General features: G+C 54.7%; 1 protein-coding gene across 5 annotated transcripts in view; it reads right to left on the reverse strand.

Moving 5' to 3' along the window:
• Positions 1-22483, reverse strand: part of LRP8 (LDL receptor related protein 8) — a 73073-nt gene that overhangs the window by 22744 nt on the left and 27846 nt on the right. The window contains exons 3-7 of one of the 5 annotated variants that reach the window (XM_090269496.1): positions 16754-16876; positions 7739-7867; positions 4265-4645; positions 3099-3221; positions 223-261 (exon numbers count right to left, since the gene is read on the reverse strand). In XM_090269496.1, the coding sequence (XP_090125622.1) occupies positions 223-261; positions 3099-3221; positions 4265-4645; positions 7739-7867; positions 16754-16876 (795 nt within the window). Of the gene's footprint in view, positions 1-222; positions 262-2163; positions 2287-3098; positions 3222-4264; positions 4646-7738; positions 7868-16753; positions 16877-22483 lie in introns of all 5 variants that reach the window. The other 4 variants (XM_090269494.1, XM_090269498.1, XM_090269497.1 and 1 more) reach the window with 4 other exon arrangements.

A 22483-nucleotide genomic window follows, 5' to 3' on the forward strand; every position in this document is an offset into this window, starting at 1 on the left:
AATCACAGAAGGTTACTGCTGCAAACCGAGGGAAGGTGCCGTACCACCCCTCTGCCCTCCAGGCTCATGCACCGCCACTCCAGCGAAGCCAAGCAGAGCTGAGCTGAGCTGAGCCAGCCATGGCCATGCAAACAGCTGGTCTGAGCTGCCTACCCCAGGCCATGCACAGCTGTGGGTGCCCCACCACCAGCCTGAGCCATGCTTAGGGAATGTTCCTTTTACCCCTTGGCCTCCTCCTGTTTCCCCGGGATGTTGGCATAACTGAAAGAAGAAGACCAAAGCAACCCCATGACTCGGGGGGGCCTGGGAGTGACTCAGCTAGGCCTGGCCCCAGAAGCCCCAGCCCCTTGGCATGGGCCAAGCCATGGTACTTTTGGGGTGATCTCGTCAGGCACCGCCTCCAGGAATCTTCCTGTCACTCCAAGCCCTCCCTGACCTCTCCCATCCATATATTCCCTCAGTGCTGTCCATTCATTTGTTCACCTGCTCCCTACCTGCCTTATTCATGCACCCGCTCACTTCCTCCCTCTTCTTTTGCAGGTGGCAGCAACTCAACACTTGTATTTACTGAACCCTGATGGAATGGCATGTGTAGGATGGCTTGGAAAGGGGACAAGGGACAGCACAGAGTCCTCCAGGGCTGAGGTGGTCAGGGAGACAATGAGTAGCGGGTTTGGACTTGTCTTTCGCTGTCAACCCTTCCCTGGAAGACTAGCACCGAGGCAGAGGCTGAAGGGGAATCTCTGGGTCTTCCCAATTCTATCTAGCCTGGAGGTGATCCTTCTGGAGGACCTGAAGGGGAGGAGAGAGGCAGGTGGTCCGGAGAGGCCTGAGCAGCTAGACATCCCCCATGGAAGGAAGGGGCAGTGTCACTTTCCCAGCACATGCACACACCAGCCTACGTGCAGAGGCACAGACAGGCCCATGGACTCCACAGACATTCACACAGACGTGGGGACACACGCAGAGACATGTGATGTAATTCCCTTGCCTGACTCAGAGAAGGAGCCATGGATACAGATACTGGCCTCTCACCAGCACAGACACAAACACATGCGTACATACTTCTCTTTGGCATGTCATGCAAAAGACAGAGAGAAGAGAGTTTAGTAGGTTAGTAGTCCCTGGCTAATTCCAAATCTGGGCGGGCGTGGGTGGGACTGGGCTCAGCTGCTCCTGCTTCCCCATCTTCTTTTCCACAGGTTCCTTCTTCTAGAACTTCTCTTGGCAGGGCCTTGGGGTGTGAATCTGTCATCTGCAAGCTCAAGTGCAGGCTGAGTGACCTTCACCCAGCTACTCTTCCTTTCAAAATAAATGTTAAAATCTCCAACAGGGGCAGAAACATGCCGTTCCTATGCAGTTCCAGAGCCTGAAGCTCCCTTGAGTGCCCCAGAGGGGAAGTGCTGGTGAAAACATGTCTGCCAGGAAGGTAGAGAGGGAGGGTGTGACCTAGGCTCTGTCCTCCCAGGAATTCTCTGTCCAAACCCCTGACCTCAGAAATGAATGTTCCTGGAGCCTATGCTGAGCTTTCTGCATGTTCTCTGGGATGCCCACCCCGCCTCTAGCCCAGGCTCGCCTGTTCTTTTCAGCCTGGAACCTACCTGACAGCTCCAGCCGTCAGGACAGCCATCTCCTTCTGCTCTTCACTAATGCCCGGCCCATAGGTCTGGGGTCCAGAAAGTCCAGCCTCCTCAGGGCTCAGGATGACACTACCCTCTGCTGCTGGTTCTGTCCTCCCCTCACCTGAGCCAGGTGGTGAGTGACCAAGCCTGCTATTCCCGCCTCTACCTCCTGTAGGGGGTGGAAGGCCTCAGAGGCCAGGGCCCTGGCTAGGACAGCAGGGAAGAGACACTGAGTAAGAGAGAAGGTTCCAGAGTGAGAAAACTCAGAGGTCTGAATGTGAAAGGAGCAGAGCCTGGGTTTGTGAGAGGAAGCATAATTTCTGAGCATCTGGGCTGGAAAGGAAAGGCCTGTGTGTAGAAAGGCAGAATGAGAGGCCCCAGAGGCAGAGAGCTCCATCTGAGGCCACAGGACACCATAGGAGTCCAGAGACAGGGTCAGAGCAGAACGTGCGCCGAGGGCAGCCCAGGGCCTGGGCTCGGCTGCAGGAGGAGGCATGGAGGGAGGGTTAGTCCAGCAGCTGGATGTAGACAGGTACTGTACCACACTCTTTCAGAGGCTCATCCGACCAGTCCCGGCAGTCCCTCTGAGAATCACACACTTTCCCGCCGTCCACGCACTCTCCACTCTTACACTGAAATTTGCGGGGACCCTCACATGTCGATTCTGTTGGCCAGACAAGAGAGTGGACAGCACCTGTGAGACCTTCGGCATGGAGGGCTGGGCCGGGCCCAGGGGAGGTGAGCAGATCCCCAGCCCCAATGTCTCTAGAGGGTGGCCCAGGACAGACAGTGTCTGCAGGGCTGGTAGGGGCTCTGCTCACAGAAGGACAGGGCCCCAGGGATTGTCGGGGTGCCCAAGCATCAGGGAGTTGGGCAGGGCTGGGGTCTGCATCTGATATGGTAGGACCAGGGCCCTGGGAGGGAAAAGCAGCAGCACAGCAGAGACCCTGGGGGCTGGACTGACCATCTCCTGAGGGGGACCTATGTCCCAGGGGCCCTGGAAAGGGGGGCCTGCCTCATTGCATTTCCCCAGAAGACCAGTAGGTCAGGGTTCCTGCTCCTGCGGGGTGGTGGGGTGGTGGTGAGGGGGTGAGTGATGACCAGAAGAGCCATCTGGGAATTAAGGGGGGCCCCTGGGAAGTATGACTCAGCCTCTGCTCATCTGGGAACTAGTAAGAAAAGCCACTGGGAGACTTAGACGTGGACAAATGGTGGGAGCTGGACTTCCTGCTTGCCCTTTGATGTCCCTGTAGGCTTCTTTCATCTTTTGCAAAGTCCTTAAAAATCCAGTTTTGGTGCCACTAAGAACCCAGAGAGGGGTCCGTGTGGCTTAGGGGCAAGTGATGCTCTGAGGAATGATGCATCTCAGGGACCAAGGGGAGGCAGCTTCCAACTCTGCTTTCTCTCTGCTGGGGTCAGGGGAGAGGTCAGGCTTCTCATGGAGGATCCTGCCCCTCTGCCTCTGACCACACGCACCCTTTAGGCAGCCAGCTTCATCACTCCCATCCAGACAATCCTGTTCCTGGTTGCAGCGCTTGATTGAAGGGACACAGGTCCCATCCCCACACTGGAATTCGTCTCCAGGGCAGGTCCCCAGTGCTGCAGGGAGAAGGCAAGTAGAGAGGGTCAAACCCAACATGGTGTTGGGACAGCTCTCCGGCCCCCACCCCATGTCCACCCTTGGAAAGAACAGAACCAGTGGCTGAGCTTGGGAGTTCTCAAAGGACACCTGACCAAGGCACTTTCAGTGTACAGATAGGGAGACTGAAGCTCAGAGAGGGGGAAGGCCTCCCCCAGGGTCACACAGCACTCTGGCTGACAGAGCCAGGACTAAAACTCAGGTCTCCTGTTTTCTCCGTCTGCTGCCTCTCCCCAGGGCTACACCTCCAGAGCGAACGTGGTTTTCTTTTTAGCCTAGGTGCTCATCTCTTAAGGACTTCATCCCCTTAGCAAACCCTTCCTGAGCACGCATGGTGTGCCGCGCTGTGCCAGGCCTGGGAACCGAAAAAACTGCTAAGAGCTTCCCCATCCTCCAGGACAGGGATCCCCAACCCCCCCCCAACTCCCCACCCCCGACCCTGGTCCCATCCGTGGCCTGTTAGGAACCCAGCCACACTACCATCACCCCCGACCCCCAACACACACACTCCTAGTTTGTGGAAAAATTGTCTTCCACGAAACCGGTCCCTGGTGCCTAAAAGGTTGGGGACTGCTGCTCTAGGAGAGCAAGGGTGCAGAGGAGGGTTGAGGAACACAGAGGGCAGCATAACACTGGCGGATGTGCTGTAAGAGAGGGCAGCTTGGGGACCCGCAGCAGCCTAGGGGACAGTCCCAGCCCAGCTGGGATTCTGGGCGAGTCCTTGAAGGATGAGCAGGCCCAGCAGGTAGGAGGGTGGCACGAGTTCCTGGGTGTACCGAGGTCTCCCCGTGTTGGAACGAGTGGGTGACTGCCTAGGACTGAAAAGGGCAGCGGTGGGAGGGGATGGCAGGGAGGGCGTCAGCCAAGGACACCGGTGCCGCTGGGACCTGAGCTCCGCAGCTTAGCAGCCACTTCACTTTCACTGATCGGCAGCGGGGGAAAGGCGCGCCTGGCGGACCTGCGGATCCGCGGCGGGGCTGGGCGCTATGGGGGGCGGGCTTACGGCAGTCGGCCTCGTCCGACTTGTCCTTGCAGTCGCGGTCGCCGTCGCAGCGCCAGCCCAGGTGCACGCACTCGCCGCTGCGGCAGGGGAACTGGGCGGCGGCGCAGGCGGCGGGCGTGGACGTGGCCCCGGGGCCCGCGCGGCCGCAGAGCTCGGCCGCCTCGTCCGAGCGGTCCTCGCAGTCGAACTGGCGGTCGCAGACCCAGCGCTCGGGGATGCAGGCGCCGCCCTCGCCGCCGCAGCGGAACTCGCGGGGCCCGCAGGCCGGGTCAGCACAGCCGCGCTCGTCGCTGCCGTCGCCACAGTCGTCGTCGCCGTCGCACACGAACACGGCGGCCAGGCAAGAGCGGTTGCTGCACTGGAACTCGTGCGGGGCGCACACTGCGCGGGACAGAGAGCCGGTCGGCCCGCCGGACCCCATCCACAGCGACCCGGCCCGCTGGTCCGCTGCAGGGGCCCAGACCCTCACCTCTGGGCCAGGATAAGCTCTGCTCGGGGGCTGAAGGGTGGACATGCCGTCAGGAACCGGAAACGGGGCTTCCACAGGGGGTGACCTTGGGCAACACGCTTGCCCTCCCTGAGCACCTCTGGCCTCACTGGGAGTGGGAATTCCCGTCCTGCCGCCAGCAGGGGGATGGCACTAGGAGCGTCTCTAAAGCCGCCTGTCTTAAAGGACTCTGTGACGTTCCTAGGAAATGGTATGTGACATGACACTGACTTCCAGGGAAGAAGGTCTGGGGCTATTTCCTTACAGCACAGCTCCGGTTCCTCCCCACCCTCCCATCTGGCTGCACTGTACCATCTCAGTAAGTCCCCCAGGCTGGCATCCAAGGCCACTGGCATGGAGCCACTGCTCTGTCCCATTACTACGTCACTCCTGCGCTCACTGGGTCATTTGCACACGTTCCCACCTCTGGGCCTTGGCACAGGCTGTTCCATCTGCTGGGTACACACCTCTTGCCCACCACTGTCTCTACACTTTACACCGATGAGTTCTCATCTGTCAAGGGCCCAAATTCCACCTCTTTTGTGACTTACTTCATGTTCCCCTGCTTGGGAAGCCTCCTTCCTTTCCACGTTTACTCTCCAGTCGGGTGCCTTTCACATCATGCTCAGGTGTTTGGGTCTCACATCCTTCTCCATCTGCCCCATGACCACAGATTGCCTGGGGGCTTGCTCTGAGATTAACCCAGTATTGTCCTGAGGGCCTGGCATAGAGCTCTCTGCAGTGGCTGGGTGTGTTGTAAATGGGTGCTGGACTAGCTTGGGTATAAGGACTAATTTAGGGACGTGCAGTAGTTAAGGGCAAAGGTCACTGGCCCTGCCTGGGGTCCTGGGCTTCCCCTCTCTTGTGGGCTTCTCTGAGCCCAGTGTCCAGGAGGGCCTTAGAGATCACCAGCCCAACTTCCACTTTACAGATGGGAAACTGAGGCCCATAGAGGGGAGCAATTTTCCCAGGGTCGCACAGTCCAGGGTGACAAGGGAAACAGAACTCAGGTTTTGGGGCTCTTCCTTTCTATTTTGACTCCTCTCAGCTTTCTGGTTTTCTCCTGGAGTGCAAGCCGTTTCCAGAGCTGTTACCTCCTTGCCTCCTTCCTTCCTTCATTTCTTACAGAGGTCAAGAACAAGCCTGGGGGCTAAGGTGGGGGCATGATTGTGACCACAGGTAACATGGAGGTGACAGCACCAGACCTCTCCACGTGGGGGCGCCAAGAGCCTGTGTTTTTATTTACTGATGGAAAAATGTCATCTTTTCATTGTTATTTAACATAGAAAAGAATGATGCCTTCAGTTTCACAATGTAGACAGTTCATGCCATGTGTCACTGACAGATCTATCAAGTTTATGACAGACGCACTTTTTCCCCTTCTGGGCTTTTGGGATTTCGAGGCATTGGTGGGAAAAGCACACACCACCCTGTGATGTCTGCCCCTCAAGAAAAGATTAGCTCCCCTCCTTCCTGTCCAGGCTCAGCTTACACACATCAAGGGAGGGAGGACTCACTATGTTCAGAGTCCTGAAAGGAAGTACTTCTTTATGCTGAGTTCTCTCTAAGGGTTTAAAGCTGACAGCAACTTTGAGATCTATATTCTCAGGCCTATGCCCAGAGACCTCGCTCACAGCATTCACAAATGTCAGAAACTGAGTGTTGAAGAGGGGAGCATTCTTTTTCCTTTGCCCACATGGTTGGGAGCTGTAGGAGTGAAGCCCTCTAAAACCTTCTAACACCCCTATCTGCTATAATTAACAGGGAACTTTCCTGCTACAACATGCCCTAGTTAGAGCTATCCCCACCCTCTACAATAGTGGCTGATGGCCTTCATGACCAAGTAAATACCTGGTTTTGGGGGTGGGGGGGAAGAGGAGGGGAGAGGATTCTCATCGGTGGTGAGGACCCACAAAATTATCCAGCTGAAGAAAAGAGCCAGTGCCATCATCGGGGCTTTGAAACTGCTGGCCCCCACCAGGATCCTTCCCCACACCCAGATGCTTCCTGCTTCAGACACATCCAAACTCTGGACTTAGTTAGGACCTTAGAGTGCCGTGACTCAGAAGCCACCAGAGGAGACGGCATTTTCCCTGGGCTAGGAAGGATGGGTAAGATGCAAATACAGAAGATGGTGGAGGGAGGGGGGTAGAAGGCAGTGGTGGGCAAGTGCCTGGCAAGAGCACCCGAGTGACTGCCCAGGTCTCAGCCCAGCCTTACAGCCTAGTTATCAATAGCCAGTCTGTCTCCCCCATTAATTCTGAGTTCCTAGACAGAGGACTGTGTAGGACTCGCCCCTTGTCCCTTCCAGAGCCTGGCTCAGGCCTTGCACACAGTAGGCGCCCATCAAATTAAAACAAGTGTGGCCCAGCCACGCTCTCCACTGGCCTAGGACCTGCTGGCCTGCTCTCTGGGATGAAGATAATCCTGTGTTTGAAGCTCAGTGATGTGGAACTGTCCCAGTGACCTCCTCCATCTGTCCCTGCCGAGGCTGCTGGGAATGTCTTCTTAAATCTGAGATTTCAGCAACAGTTCTTCACACCTCAGGAATCTGTCCTCTCCTTCCTACCCCCCATATCCCCACCTGCCCCTGACACTGCCAGTGCCCTGGACCAGGCCACCACCATGTCTTGCTTTGGCCCCGTTGGTTCCCTTTGCCCTGCTCAGAGATTGGTAGAGACGTATGGAATGGATGTGCAAATGTCAGGCATGGTAAAAACTCATGGGCTTTGCTGTCCAGACCTAAATTTGAATCTCAGTCCCACCACCCAGCCTTGGGTACTTTTCCTCGCTTGTCTGAGCCTCAGTTTCCTCACCCATAAAATGGGAATGATAATGGCTGCTCATGGGGTGGTTGTGAGGATGAAAGAAGAAAATGTCTCCAAAGTGCCTGGCCATTACTAGTGTCCTGTTTGTCACCCTTTCTGCTCCACTGACCAAGCCCCTCCCAGGTCTGGGCAGGCCCTGGGGATCTGACCCGGACTCACAGGTGGCACAGCCAGCCTCATCCGCTCCACTCTCGCAGTCCTTCTCCCCATCGCAGCGCCAGGAGGCGGGCACACACTTGTGGCTGGTGGGTCCACAGCTCAGCTTCTCTGCAGGACACACCTGTTTGGCTGTGGAGACAGACACATGTGCATGGCTTGGCCAAGGAGGACACAGGGCACAGTGCCAACCAGTCCTACTGCCTGGCCCCAGCCACCTGGCCCGAGGCCCTGAGAATCCATCAAAGCCTTCCTGTCTCGTGTGTCAAGTTTCTTCATCTAAGAAGTCTCTGTTTGCCCCTAAGACTTTCTGAATCCTGTATCTGACTCCACCGCTGTCCTGACTAGTCCCCTTTCATGCCCCCTTCGTCCTTGGCACTCAAGCCTCTTTGATCCGGTCAAGCCCTGCCCGCCTCACCGGCCCCACCCCCCACCCCTATGAATCTCCCCTTTAAGCTCCAGCAACATGGAGTTGCCATGCCTTGCATGCATCTCTGTCATTTCCGAGCTGTGTGTCCTTGGGCGAGGCATGCCCATTTGGGCCTCGGTTTGCCTTCCAGATCAATGACTCCATGATCCGAACCTGTAGATCTGAAGGGCTCAACAAGACCTCAACAGCTCCCTGGTACAACCCACCCCCTCCAAGCCCCTCTCCCAGCAATGGTGCGAGCGGCTGCTCAGAGCAGCTGCCGTGTGGCAGGCCCCAGCGGGACCACACAGCTCTAATTACTGCAGCCGCAATCAGGGACTGACTCAATCAGGGGCCTGAAGCCCCAGGGTTGATTCTCAATTTGGAAGAAAGAATGAGAACCTGATCAGGGCTGGGGATGGCTCTCACCCGGAGCATCTCAGGATGACCCATGTGACAAACCCAGCCAAGGTAAATGCACCTGAGACCTTGATGGCTGGCTCCTGCCTTTCAGGCCTAAACACAATGGTCTCTTGGGTTGTTCCAGGCACAGCCTTAAGTCTTCACAGTAACTCAGCAGGGTGAGGATTATTTTGTGGCTTCCAGCATGGAGCTCAAGGTCATAGGCTCGGGAGCTTTGCTGCCTGGGTTCAAATCCTAGCTTGGTCACTCACCAGCTATCTACCTTAGCCAACAATCCTTATCTTTGTGCTAATGATGTTCGGATAAAGCTATTCCTTACCTCATAGGATTGTTATGATGCCTAAGTTAACGTCTGGGAAGAACTTAGAACTAGAACACCCAGCCCGGTGTGCACAAATGATACTTAATCCACACGTAACAGATGAGGACTGACTGCTTTATTCTCTCAGTGAGCATCTACTGAGCACTGGTGTGCACTGGACACGGTGGTAAGTCCACAGCCAGTTAAGGACGGAGTGAGGACTCAGAGTCAGCTGTGTCTGATGCCAGGGACTGGGCATAGTCCATTGCACCCAACGGCAGCGGGTCACTGTTGCCTGATGCTCAGCTCTTCTCTCTGATCTCAGACCAAGTTTATTCTCTTCCATAGCTGGGATGAAAGGCCATACAGGATGGAGAAAAGCACATGGACAAGATGGGCTGGGGGCAGGTGTCTGAGCCCAGGCCTCCGAACACTACCATGCTATGAGAGAGGAGTTCCTTAGACCCCAGTATGGACCCCAAAGTTATCCCTAGGAATCGTCGTCGTCGTCGTCGTCGGCAGCCGTCCGTCTCGAGAGACGATGGTGTAGCTTCTTAAGAGTCTATCTGCACCGCCGAGAATGGCTGTGCAGTCTGACTCGGGAGTGACATGGTATCTGTCTCCTCCCGTGTTAGATCGACATCTTGCGATGATGCTGGAGTGTCCTCTCCAGTGAAGCTGAAGCTACAGAGCCTGGGCAGGGTGATATGGAGGGTCTGCTGTTGCCCATGCAGCAGACCCACCCTCTCTTCGCAGCTGAAGGATCCAAGGGAAAGACGGAGTCAATACAGCTTGGCTTCAGGTGCGCCGCAGGAGTTGCCGGTGTTGTCGTCGTCGGCAGCCGTCCGTCTCAAGAGACGATGGTGTAGCTTCTTAAGAGTCTATCTGCACCGCCGAGAATGGCTGTGCAGTCTGACTCGGGAGTGACATGGTATCTGTCTCCTCCCGTGTTAGATCGACATCTTGCGATGACGCTGGAGTGTCCTCTCCAGTGAAGCTGAAGCTACAGAGCCTGGGCAGGGTGATATGGAGGGTCTGCTGTTGCCCATGCAGCAGACCCCCCCTCTCTTCGCAGCTGAAGGGTCCAAGGGAAAGACGGAGTCAATCCAGCTTGGCTTCAGGTGCGCCGCAGGAGTTGCCGGTGTTGACTACAACGTCAAACCGCCTTAGGGACTCCGGCTCCGGATTTTCTGTCGGGGTTTACTCCCTTAGCCTTTCCCCTGAAGAGGTATGCCGCAAGGCAGCGGAGGTTTCTTGGAGTCAGAGTTTTCCTTCTCTGATGTGCCCTGACTGGAAGATCGAACCAGCGACACTTAGCTCGCAGGCCGACGCTCAATCCACTGAGCCAAACCAGCCAGGACAACACCATACATAATTATTACAATATTATTGACTATATTCTATGCTCCCTAGGAATACACTTTGTGAAATAGAAGGAAACCCATTGGGAATACAGGACTCACAGGATTCATTTTACAGAAATTTCTCTTAACAAGTAACTGTCTGGTTGAGCCCGGGGTGGCCTTGGGGCTGCAACACAGGGTGTTGAAGGGCCTGGGAGTCTGCAAGTGGGGCTCTTCAAGAGCATCTCAGTCAGCAACACACTGCAGGCCCTCAGTAAGCACATGCCCTTCAGGGCCACCAGAACACAAGGGAGCTGAAGCTGATTGGCATTTCCCAGAGTCCTAACTAAGGAGTGAAGGCGTGGGAGCTGTTAGAAATGCAGGTTCCTGGGCCCCAGCTTATCGTAGACTGAATCCAGACTTTGAGGGTAGAGCCTAGAAATCTGCATTTTAGCAACTCCTTCCACCCCCATGCGCCTGCTTTGAGAACTCCCAGGTTATCATTCTGCAAGTTGAAAAGATATAGGATACTTCATTTCTTTTAAATCCACTCCTAGAAAAGTGATAGTGATGTTCTATATGTTTGCAAGTCACTGAGCAAGCGATGGGATGGAGGGACAAGGGACTGGCTCTTCCTGACCCAGGCCTCAGGGAACAAACTCACAGGGGAACTGGAAGTACGTCATGTTCACTGATCACCTCCAGCACATCAGGCTGCTTCACGCTGAGCCTTTGCTGGTTTCCCATTTCACTCTTACCCTCACCCTGCCAGGCAAACAGGCCCTGAAGGCTGTAAGCGTCATCTCCAAGGGCACCATTCATAGAGACTGTCATGTCAGCATTGCCCACTGAGTGAAGCAGAGTAGCGGTCTCTATCTATGTTGCAGATAAGGAAGCCGGGGCTCAGACAGACGGAGTACTGTCATGGCCCAAAGATGCACAGCAGTGAAAGGCAGAGTCCAGGTCCCTCTGATTAGAATCCTGCCCTTTCCCTCAAACCCCACATGACCCTGTGGGTGGAGAACTGGCTCCAAACCAGCTCCAAACCAGCTCCACACTCTGCCCCAAAGCCCAGGTAACTAAAATGTCCCTTGACCATCCATACTACCTGTGGGGGCTTGGTTCTGCAGACCCCAGTGCAGCAGGCAGTCACGAACTTTTAGTGAATATTTATACAGTTAATTGCATAACCTTTCAGCAAGGACAATGATTAAACAATCCATCTGCTTCCTTTCTTTATAATTAATAAGACGTTTGCTGTGTCCCTAAATAGACAGCTCTAATTACAAGCTCTCAAGGATTCAGCAGTGCCTGACTCTAGCCCTCCTGCCCTCACAGAGCAAAGGGACTGTCTTGGAATGCCGGGACTCAAGAGGCCTTGGAGGTCACATAGAGGAGCAGCCATTAGAGTGACAGGAGACAGAGGCCAGGGAGGGGAAGGGTCCTGCTGAGGCTACTGGATGCTGGTTGTTCCAACTGCTGGTCCTTCCCGGAACCTCCCCGTCCCAGTTGTGACGTAGCTCTTCCCTAAGCCAGGACATGATGCTCGCTCTCTGGGCTACTGGGCCAGGCCTCTCACTGCCTAGTCCTGGGAGTGCAGCATCTCCTTATGAAGGGGGTACTACCATTACCTTCATTTTATGACTGAGAAGAACAAACCCTGGAGAGGGTAAGTTGTTTGCTCACAGTCTTGCAGTGAGGGGCAGAGCTGGACTTTCATCCCAGGTTCTGACTCCAAATTCACTGCTTGACTTTTTGCACTTATCTACCGCAAGGGAAAAGCAGGCCCCGTGGGTCCCCACCCCTGCCCCCTGTCAGTCTCCCCAGTATCCCTGGGATCGAGAGGGGTCCTGGAGGAAGGAGCTCACAGGGCCCCTGCTCAGGCAGGCAGGGTCTGCAGGGTGGCAGCTGGCAGTCTGATGTCCACTTTCAGGATGACCAAAGCCAGAGGCCCCAGGCAGCATGACGCAGGAGGTAGAGCATGCGTTTTGAAGTCAGACAGACCTGTGTCCAAATCTTATTTACTAACATGAAGTTCCTTCTCAAGTCACTTAACCTTTCTGCACCCTGGCTTTCCTCATCTGAAAACGGGGTTACATGAACTTCTAGAGTTGGTGGATGGTTTAAATGGGAGAATATATGAAAATCCCTACTCTCAGAGCCTGGAACAAACTCAGAGCTCAGGAAACAGCAGTTACCTTTGTTTTATTTCATAAAATGCAAACGCAAAGGGCTGGGAGGGCCCTGGTCTCACTTCTGGAGATGCACATGATCAGAGTCCACGTGGCCCACCAGGATCACCCCCACCCCGGAACGTGCGTATCTGTCTCTCTGTCTCTGTCTCTGTCTCTGCCTCTCTCTGTCTCTGTCTCTGTCTCTCTCTGTCTTTTCCTCTGAGGGCAGATGCCTGAGGGAAGCCTTCCACCTGCTCTCCAAGTGTCCCCAGGTGCTGAGAGGCAGGAGTGAGGAGTCTGCCATCTCAGATTCAGGAATCCCACACAGTTGGCAAAGCTCTGGCTTGCTGGAGCGACTGTAGGCATTGATAAATTCCCAGAGAATCCTGCCCCAGAAATCCAAACCCTTGGGTACTTTCTCTAATTCATAAGTTCACAAATTAATAAAAAGGGAAATGTCTGTTGAATAAAAGAATGAAAGTACTTGACGGCTGCTTGAGGGAGCAGCATGTCTGCAGTGTCAGGTCACGTGATGCTTAGGGGCAGACAACCTCCAAAGGGGGCCTGCCAGCTCCAAGGGGACCAGAGCTCAGGTAGTGGTAACTGTCAGTGTCCAGCTGCTGCCTAGGAAGCACGGCACAGGACCTTCCACTGTGTAGAAGTGGCAGTTGTCCCAGCTTCTTCACACGGGGTCAGAAAAGTACTTATAGCTGGGTCAGCCCCTAAGTTGCTGGGTGATCACAGAAAATCTCTAGCCTGCTACTTCTTATTTATAATAGGAAGGTATACTTGGTTAATCAGTGCAGTTCTCTTCCTGGTGGAAAGGTTCTAAGATTCATTAATAAAACCCTTTTTTCAATAAGCAGAACCCAGGATTATAACTCATTCACCTTGAAAACAATCTCCCCACCCCCTCCTCTCCCAACAGATGCCTAAAGGGGGGGTCAGAAGCCCCAATCAAGTGAGCTATAATTAGAGCCGAGATGCTACTTTCATTAGGCAAATGTCCCAGGCTTTCCTACTGTGACTCCTGGCTATATTGGATAGACACAGAATCCAGAACCAGAAGGAAACCGAGCTGGGAGAAACCCTAGCCAGCTAGGGGTCGATGACATAGTGGAGGGACATAAGAATGGGGAGCTGCTCCCAAATCCTGTTCCCTTTTAATATAACACCCCCCAACACACACACACACTTATACTATTCTACGATTTTAAACTGGTGTATGTGAGGGAAAGGGCCCGAAGTCAAAATCTAATAATAAAAATAACACTGACAATCACTCCAGCATGGACACTTTATATGCATTTTTTCATTTGATCCTCATATCCCCTCTAAGGCAGGTTCCATTACAGTATTCCCCCACTTATTGTGGGTATTACATTCTAGACCCCCCAGTGATAGGTGAAAATCCGCCAAGTAGGAACCTTACATTTATTTTAGTATTTATATATATTGTAAGGCTTTATAAACCCTTCCCACACACTTATAAACTGTTCCCAGTCCCTTATTAACCTTTCCCACTCCCTTATTAACCTTTTCCACACTTTTATAAACACTACTTATGTTCTTAAACATATTCTACACCCTTAAACCTACGTAACTTTAACAACATACGTATACAGTACTGCAAAATCCCATGATATAGCGAAAAATCCGCTATAAATAATTAAATATAATATTTTTAAAAATCCCACGATACAGTGAGGCCATGATAAGTGAACTGTGATATAGAGAGGGACTACTGTATCCCCATTTTAATGATGAATTAGCTGAGGGCCAGGGAGACTGGGCAATTTGCCTCACAGGTGAGAGAGCCGGAACCCAAATACATCAAATACCATGTCCACTACACTTTACTGCTGCCTATAATCCTCTTTGGGGCGGGGAGGGGGCTCAATCCTGGGAGCTGGCACAGTCCCCAGAAACCTGGTAGGCTGTGAAGGTTGCTATGACAACACCAATTAAACGGGCAGTGGAGTTGGCTGAGGGGTTCCCATTCAGTCAGGAAGCCGTGAGCAAACCTACTATCAGGTCCTTCTGCCCCCAGTTCTGCCTGACCCTCAAGCTCCCACCCTGGCCAACCTCTGCCAGGCAGCCCTCACCACTCTTAGGCCTGTTGGCCTCTGACCGTGCAGCTCCGCATGAGAAGTGAGATCCCAGGCCTTGTGTCCCAACTGGGCCCAGGCAAGGGAGAAAGAAGGCCTCAGAATCTTAAGAGTCTAGGAATCATAGAATCATGGCCTTTAGAATTACAGAATGTTAGGAACCAGGGCCCAGAGAGGGGCAGGACCGTGTGCAGCCCTCACAGCCAATCAGTGGGTGAGCCTGGAGAGCTGAGCCTCCCAACTCCCTGCAGGCAGCCTGGGCTGTGCTCCCATGGGGTGCCCTGTCAAGCCTCAGAGAGCCTGTGGAGCCTGTTGTCACAAAAGGCAGACCAGCCATGCTGTGCCTGTGTGTCTTGGAAGCAAGGTCCTCACATTCTCCAGGCCTCCAGTTACTCGGCTGTCAAAGGGCAGTGCCTCAGAGCTGGGTACAGAGCAGGCCTGGGCGGCAGAGGGGTGAGACCAGGGGCCCCTGCACGGCCCCGAGGATGGAAAGGCAGCAAGTGCTAAATGGGCAAAAGGGGCAAAGACAAGGAAACATGAGGCAGGTCAGCGTGCAGGAGAGGGGCAGGCAGCAGAGGGAGTCACCCCAGAGAGCAGGGGTGGGCAGGGCCTGGTGGGGGGCGGGAGGCAGGAGGAAGATGAAAAGAGACACCAACACAGTAAGACATGTGGGGAGGGGGGAGCACAGCTCTCGGCAGGGAGACAGATCCCCATGATCACAGTGATGAGGCCCCCCTCTCCTCCCCTCTGCCCCCAGTGTCCAGGGTAACTGCTGGAGCCGGGGCTGGGTGGCCCAGTTGGCTGACTGCAATGATGGAAGAGCCCCCTGTGGCCACAGCCCCCCTCCGCAAACGCACGTGGCTGGCAGTGCCCTTTGTTAGCTGGGTGAACCTATCCCAGCCAGCCTGTTTTCTTCTCTCTAAATGGGGATCCGATCCCCCTTCCAAAGCTGTCAGGAAGATGAGAGCCATTGTGGGTGTGGCTGGGCTTTGTTCTTTTTTAAGCTCAGGACAATCCAGGCACCTCCAGGATAGCACTGGGTTTGGCTGTCTGGTGGGTGAGGAACGGATAGGGCCAGGGGCAAGGCAGGGAAGGCAGGGGCTGCAGTTCAAGGAAGCGAGGGGGTCCCTTTCTTAGGCAGGGGTCTCTCTCTCTCTCTCTCTCTCTCTCTCTCTCTCTCTCTCTCTCTCTCTCTCACTGGGAGACTGGCAGCTCTGTTGCTAGGAGACAAGGAAACCCAGTTATCATTAGCCTCAGCCCTGGATGGGACTATATGGGACACTGACCTCCATTGTTCCTGACTCTGCCTCTGGGGCAACTGTGACCCCTAACAAGGACCCAGGTAAGTCTCCCCAAGCCCTACCATCCTCCATGTACTGTGCTGCCCCACCCCCACCCCTCCTTCCCCTCCCCAGGTTTTTGTCTCAGGCTTACTCTGCTGAAACTGCCTCCAGGACCACTGGGTCCTTCCCCGCCCCCCTGCTCATCTCCTTTTTAATTTAACAAATGTCACAGAATGAATAACCTGCCTGGTATAAGTTTGCTTTGAGGATTAGCGCCTGGAAAAGAAATCACAGAGAGACAAAGCCCTGACTGTGGGAGGCAGGCCTGCAGCTCAGCTCTGGCCTTCCACCTCACCCCAGGCTGCCTCGCTGCCACCCAGCCTGCTCTGGAGGCCGGGCAGAACACTGAGGCCTCAAAGTCCTGGCTGGTGAGCCTTGGGCCAGTCACTCAACCTCTCTGAGCCTCGATGTCCTCCTTTGTAAAATTCAGACAGTGACAGGACCTGCCTCATGAGGCTGCTGCAAGGAGAAGATGAATTAATGTACACAGAGAGCTTAGCACTGTGCCTGGCACACAGTACAGGTTCACAAGCACCAGCTCTCATCGGTACTATTAGAATTATGATCGGAGTCCTCAGAAAAATTGTGGGAGAGGCTGAGGGGAGGCCTAGAGGATGTGCTATGGCTACTTCTGGGCAGAAGGCTCGGAGGGGCTGTTTCCGGCTCCTGGTACTATAGGAGCTGGGCCCAACATGCAAGAGGGCTGTGAAGAAAGCCCCCAAACCAGCCTCCTGACACCAGCTACTAGATTCACCTGCTGCTTGCCCGGAGCCCCCGAGGTCGCAGTACAGTGAGTCTGGGGCTATGACTGACAGATCACCTCACTCGAGCCTCCCAGCCTCCCAACAAGGAAGACTAACAAGGAGATTGAAGCCCAGAACAAGACCCCCCACCCCGGCCCGAGGAACAGGACTCACTGCAAGTGGCCTCGGATTCATCGGAGCCATCAGAACACTCCTCTTCGCCATCGCACTTCCACCGCTCGGGGATGCAGTGGCCGTTGTCACAGGTGAAGTCACTGTCCATGCAGGTCTTCTTGGCTGTGGGGCAAGGACAAGAGTGTAAGGGGCCTGGTGGGCAGGTGATCATGGGGTGACCAAAAGGTGCTGAACCAGATGGCCTCCTGCAGCCACACTAGGACACGGGGTGCCCCATCAATCACGGGGAAGGGACAGGAGAGAAAGGCTTTTACTGAGCACCAGGTGGAGACAGGTGATGCCTGTCCTGTCCTCCAAGTTCAGACTCAAGTCCAACAAGGGTGACAGGATCCATCCACCAAGGGAAAGCCCCTTACCAGACCTCTTTCCTCCCCCAAAGTCCTGCTCCACTGTCACGGCCTCCAGGAAGACTTCCCTTCTGCCAGTCCTCAGTCCCTTTACCTGCTTGTCCTGCTCACCACAACCAGCCCAAAGTCAAGGCCTCTTTCATAAACACCAGAAAGCTGGTGATAACAAATCATAAAGGCAAATGATTCCTTTGTGGCATAATTAATAAGGTATTCTCTGTTTAGAGTGGTGGAAAGAGACTATCTATAGGGCAAGATACCCAAATTAGTCTCTGCTCCCAGGGTGTTTCCAGTCTGGAGGGGGAGGCCTCCACATGGAGAGAGGGGTCTGAATCCCAGCTCTCCTTTCTGTTTGACCTTGGGGTTGTTACTTAATCCCCGAGCCTCTGTTTTCTGATCTATATAAAGGGAAGAAGAAAACAAAGGGCTCTGGGGCGTGGGGAGTTACAAGAAGTTATAATGTATGAAGGACATACAGAAGAGACCCTGGCACACAGCAGATGCTCAGAAAGTAGCAGCCATTGCTGTTTTTATGGTTTGAACTCTTAATTAGAAGCAAAGGAGATGGGGTGTTCCATGCTCTCCCAGGGGATGCATGTAGCAGGCTGAGATCTCATAGCTGGTAGCAGAACTGGGACGAGACACAGAGTCCAGTATGTTTTGCTATCCTCCCTGTCCCTTCATTGGCGCCACGCTCCTCCAGTGTAGGTCCTACGTCACATTCAACACAGGACCTCACTCGGGGTAGCTCTCGTGGGGGCACTGAACCCACTGGAAACACAGCTGCCCAGCCTCTGCTCACACACTCCAGGGCTGGGCTCCTCTTCTCCCCAGAAGCACCTTCCCAGTGGCCAGCCTTGACTTCTGTACCTCCTTCCACAGGCCCTCTGGCTGCCTCTGGAACCACGTGACTGCCACACACACCCCCACCCTCACTCCCACCCCATCACCCCAGCAGCCTGGCAGGGACTGGGGGACAGATACGGGGTCTCCTAAATCCATTTCCATTTCTGCCTTTCTTTTCAGTGGAATCTTTGCAGTAGATGTGCATTCTAAGATGAGTTTTCTTTACACTTTCCATAGAAGAACACCTTTGTCTGTGCAGGGCTTGAAGAAACCACAGGAATCAGAACCTACCCACAGGTGGGGAGCTGGAGGCTCAGACAGGGAGGGAAAGGGACCAGCCCAGGGCAACGGCAAGGCAGGGGTCAGAACCAGCTTTCCTGACTCCCAGGCCAGGGTCCTGAGCCCTGCACCGAGGGGTCGTGGTAGGTAACAGTTACCAGCACGGTAAATCACAGCCCATAATCATCTGAAAAGTAAGTGCAGTTATGACCCACAGCACCTGGGGCATTTCCTAACCTGGACAGCAGTATTTTCTCCACCAGAATCTCAGTGTCCAAAAAAGAAACACTTTTCCGGTGTTTTATTTTTTTCCCTCTTCCAGCATCCTCTGAGTGTATTCTGTGTGCCAGTGTCTGTGCTAGGCACTTTTCCGGGAACCCCCACAGCAATGGGCCCATTTGTCCTGCTTGACACAGGGGAAGTGCAGGGGGCTAATTGACATGCCCAAGGTCACAATTTGGCCTCACGGTCAGGTGCCCCTGGTAGCTGCTGTTAATCCCTTTTATACAAGAGGAAATGGAGGTTCAAAGATGTGAGGGTGAAAGGTGGCAGAAGTGGGATTTCAATTCCAGGTGGCAGTTGCCAACGCTTAGGATCCTGCCACTAAGTCCCTCAGCCATTGCAGCAATACAGGCTAAGAAGCAGGACTCCAGAGAGGCACACGCAGTGTGACTGATCCAGAAGTCACAGGACAAGGCGGAGCAATGATAGCCTGGAGGTGCCTGCACAAGGCGTCCCCCTGGAATGTGGCCGTAAATGTCCAGCAGAATAAACCTGGGCTTATGACAACTTGTGCTCTGCTAACGGACTGCCCTGGGGAAACTGAGGCAGGCAGCATGCCACTTTCAGGTTGGGGACTAGACTAAACTACCTGGATGGGCCTGTCTGAAGTGTAATCACGTGGAAGGATTTGGAGTCAGAGCTGAGACTGAATCTCCGGGTGACTCTGGGCAAGCTCCCGCCCTCTCTGGGCAAGTGGGGGCAGCAGCTTTCCCATGCAGCGCCGACACAGAACACAAGGTAAACACGGTTCTCCTGAGGGATCTGAGTGAACATCCCAGTGAACGGAGCCCGAGAGCCCCTCATCCAGAGGCTACATCGGCACTGCCAAGTGATGAGGGCTGGGCGGTGTTTCGAGGCTATTGGAGCAAACCATGCCAGCCCCCACTCTCTTGGCCTTGGCAACCTTGGCTCCAGCTCCCAGGGTGATTCCCCGGCTGGGCTGGAGGCCGTGGCTCCCTGTTTCCAGGGATTCATGTCCCTTCATGCCAGTCGCCTCTTGGACAATGCCCACCTCTGTGAGTCCCTGTTCTCCACATCCCAGGAGCAGTACCCAGTCATCCAGGGTCTGCGACATCATAATCTGGTGCCATGGCAACAGATGAGCTGCCACAAAGGACTCAGGATTCCAGAGGGCGGTGGGGAAGGGCTGATACCAGGGCAGAGTGGGGGGAGAATGAGAAACCCAGGACAAAGGAAGTGGGAGTGGCTATTTATCATAAGAACACTAGCCAAGGAAAGTGGCAGACAGTCCATGGTCAATCGAACTCTGCTCTGCCGCTTGTGGGCTGTGTGACCTTTTGCAAGTCACCTAAGTTCTCTGAGCCTTGCTTCCTTCATCTGCATTCACGGGTAATACCCCTGCTTCACCACATAGGATTGCTGTGAGGAGACAACGGGCTAAGGATGGAGCCAGTGCATAACCTGGAAAGCATGAAGGTGCAAGTTTGAGGTGTGTGAAGTCAGTGGCCCCAGTTGCTGCTGTGTGTGTGACCTTGAACCCATCAGTCACAGTGGGCCTACCTCCTCATATGGAAATGGAGGTGTGGTGCTGACAGACTCTTCAGCCCCTCTCCGCACCCAGAGTCTATGCTTTTGTGAAATTACGATGATCACTCAGCACCTCCCAGCTTCCCCACCCCAGAGGCCTCCTTTCCAGAGAGAAGATGCCTCCTTCACCCTGTTGTTCCCCACCCACCTTATCCCACAGCCCCAGTGCGGACAGGGGCGTCAAAACGAAGATTAGTGCGGGCTGCCAGATGGAACTGCTTGGTGCGGCTTCGTCTCGAGAATCATTGTGCTCTGGCAGGTGAGAGCCTTGAAGGCCTCTGTGCAGCTCTCCCATCCTACAGGCCAGAAAATCAAGGACAAAGACAAGTGGCCACTCAATGTCACAGCGTCTATCCCTGGGAGGGCTGCACCTGAACCCAGGATTCTCACTCCTGGTTCCACCTGTGGCCAGGAAACCAAGGGAAGCTGCCTGACCCAGCTTAGGGGTCGGGGAAGGCTTCCTGGAGGAGGAGACCATATTCAAGGAAGAGGAATCAGCCAAGGTATGGGAGTGAGGAGAGCGATGAAGGGCCTGGGACGTGGAGCAGAATGGCCACGCAGGGTTGGGGACTTGGGAGCTCCCCTAGGTCAAAGGCCAGCTCTCCCCACCTGGCACAAAGCTCCTCCTCAGAGGCCCAGTGCAAGAGCCTGGCTTTTCCTGAGCTCCCCCAGAGGCTTACCCAGATGTTGCTAAGCACAGGGCTGCTTTTTAGCAGCCAACACAACCCATGGCTCTAGGCTGCCAGGGCTTCCTTCAGGATTTCCTAGCAGAGGAGGAGAAAGGCAGAGGGCAGGACGGAGAGCAGGTGGCCACCCACCCTGATGTCCGGGATAAGACGCTTATTTTTCATGTTGGAGATGCATGTCGCCCACTGTTTTGCTCAGGGCTCTAAGAAAGCCTACAGTAAAGATATTGAATTGACTTTGTTTCCCCCAGCACTTCATGAACTTGTTTAGCCAAGGAACTTCTTTTTCAGTCACCATGTGTGTTAATTTCCCAAGAAACAAGTGGTCCGATGAACCACACATGGGGAAACCCCACTGTAGTGCAAGCCCCTCACTCTACAGACCATATGAGGCCCAGAGAAGGGAAGGACTGGCCTATGGTCACACAGCAGAGGCTGTTCCCAGCTTTCTGTTTCTGGGCCATCTCCACCAAGCAGTAAAAAATAGGAGAAGTTGTTCACAGAGCACTTGGCCCAGAGTGAAGCTGGGGGGACACCACTGGGGACACCCAGTCCTCAGAGCAGGGACACGTCCAGAGGAGAGCCCAAGGTGAGAGAAGGGGAATGATGCCAGGCCACATGGACAGGGAGATGAGAGAGATGTCAGGGGTGCAGGCTCTGTCTGCTCTCAGGTTCTGCACACGAGTTGTGGGCCTCAAGGAATATTCTGTGAGAGCAGAGACCCGTAGGCAAGGTGGATTCCGGCTCAACATTGTTGCTGAGCCAGCTGGGGCATGCCGCTTCCCCTCCCAGGGCAGGGGAGAGTTTGACAGAGCAAAGATGTGAAGCCCCACCTTGCAGGTCAGTGCACAGAAGGGACTCATCTGCTCCCACTTCCTCTCCCGGGCCTGGACCAGCTCTGGGCAGCATGGCTCCGGGTGGCCTGGCTCGCCCTACAGCCCAGCCCTAAGACAGCTGGGCCACTTGTACCCGAGTCGGGGAGATGAAAGGGCTGCTCCCCCCATGGTTACCCTTCTGCAGAGCCTGCCAGGCCCTGGCGTTGCCAAGACAACTGCTGTCAGCCGCTTGAAGATCTGGGGTGGGGGCAGGGGGTGTGCCAGCCTTCCTCTGGCCTACTAACCTGGCAGGCAGATTTAAATGACAGCCCAGGAAGCTACTATTAAACTGTCACCCCAGTCAATGGACGACAGACTCGGAGTGTTCTCTGGCTTCGGCAACAACACAGCAGGAGTGAGAGGGGGAGGAGCTGGTGGCCCAGAGCAACCTGTGCCCCTCCCAGGACCCACTACCCCCCATCCCACCCCCACGCCCACTCAGTCACCGCCAGAGCCAGAGCCGGCAGTCCTCTCCGGCTGCCGCAGGCTTGGCATGGGGCTACAGCACTGCCCAGGGCCTGGAAAACGTACTCTTTATTTTCAGCAGAGGAACCCTTTTCCCGAGTGAAACCCCAGGGAAGCTGCACTGCCGGAACCCCATCAGCTGATTCTCCATTATCCCCCTACCAGGCTTGGTGGGGGCATGAAACCCGGGTTCACAGCCTGTCACCAGCATCTCTGGGTCCAAACCCTGACCCCAACACCTCCCCAGACCTGTGATGCTCCTAAGAACCCTGGGTTTAAAGATCCGTGGGTCTAATATAACATCTAGAACAGCTGCCTTGGGTTTAAGGTTCTCACTCTTTAACCCAAGACTCGAAGACCGTGCCGCTGTGACCTGCTCAC

The sequence above is a fragment of the Furipterus horrens genome, unplaced genomic scaffold (assembly GCF_987537825.1).
Source record: "Furipterus horrens unplaced genomic scaffold, mFurHor1.1.pri manual_scaffold_3, whole genome shotgun sequence".
Lineage (NCBI taxonomy): Eukaryota > Metazoa > Chordata > Mammalia > Chiroptera > Furipteridae > Furipterus > Furipterus horrens.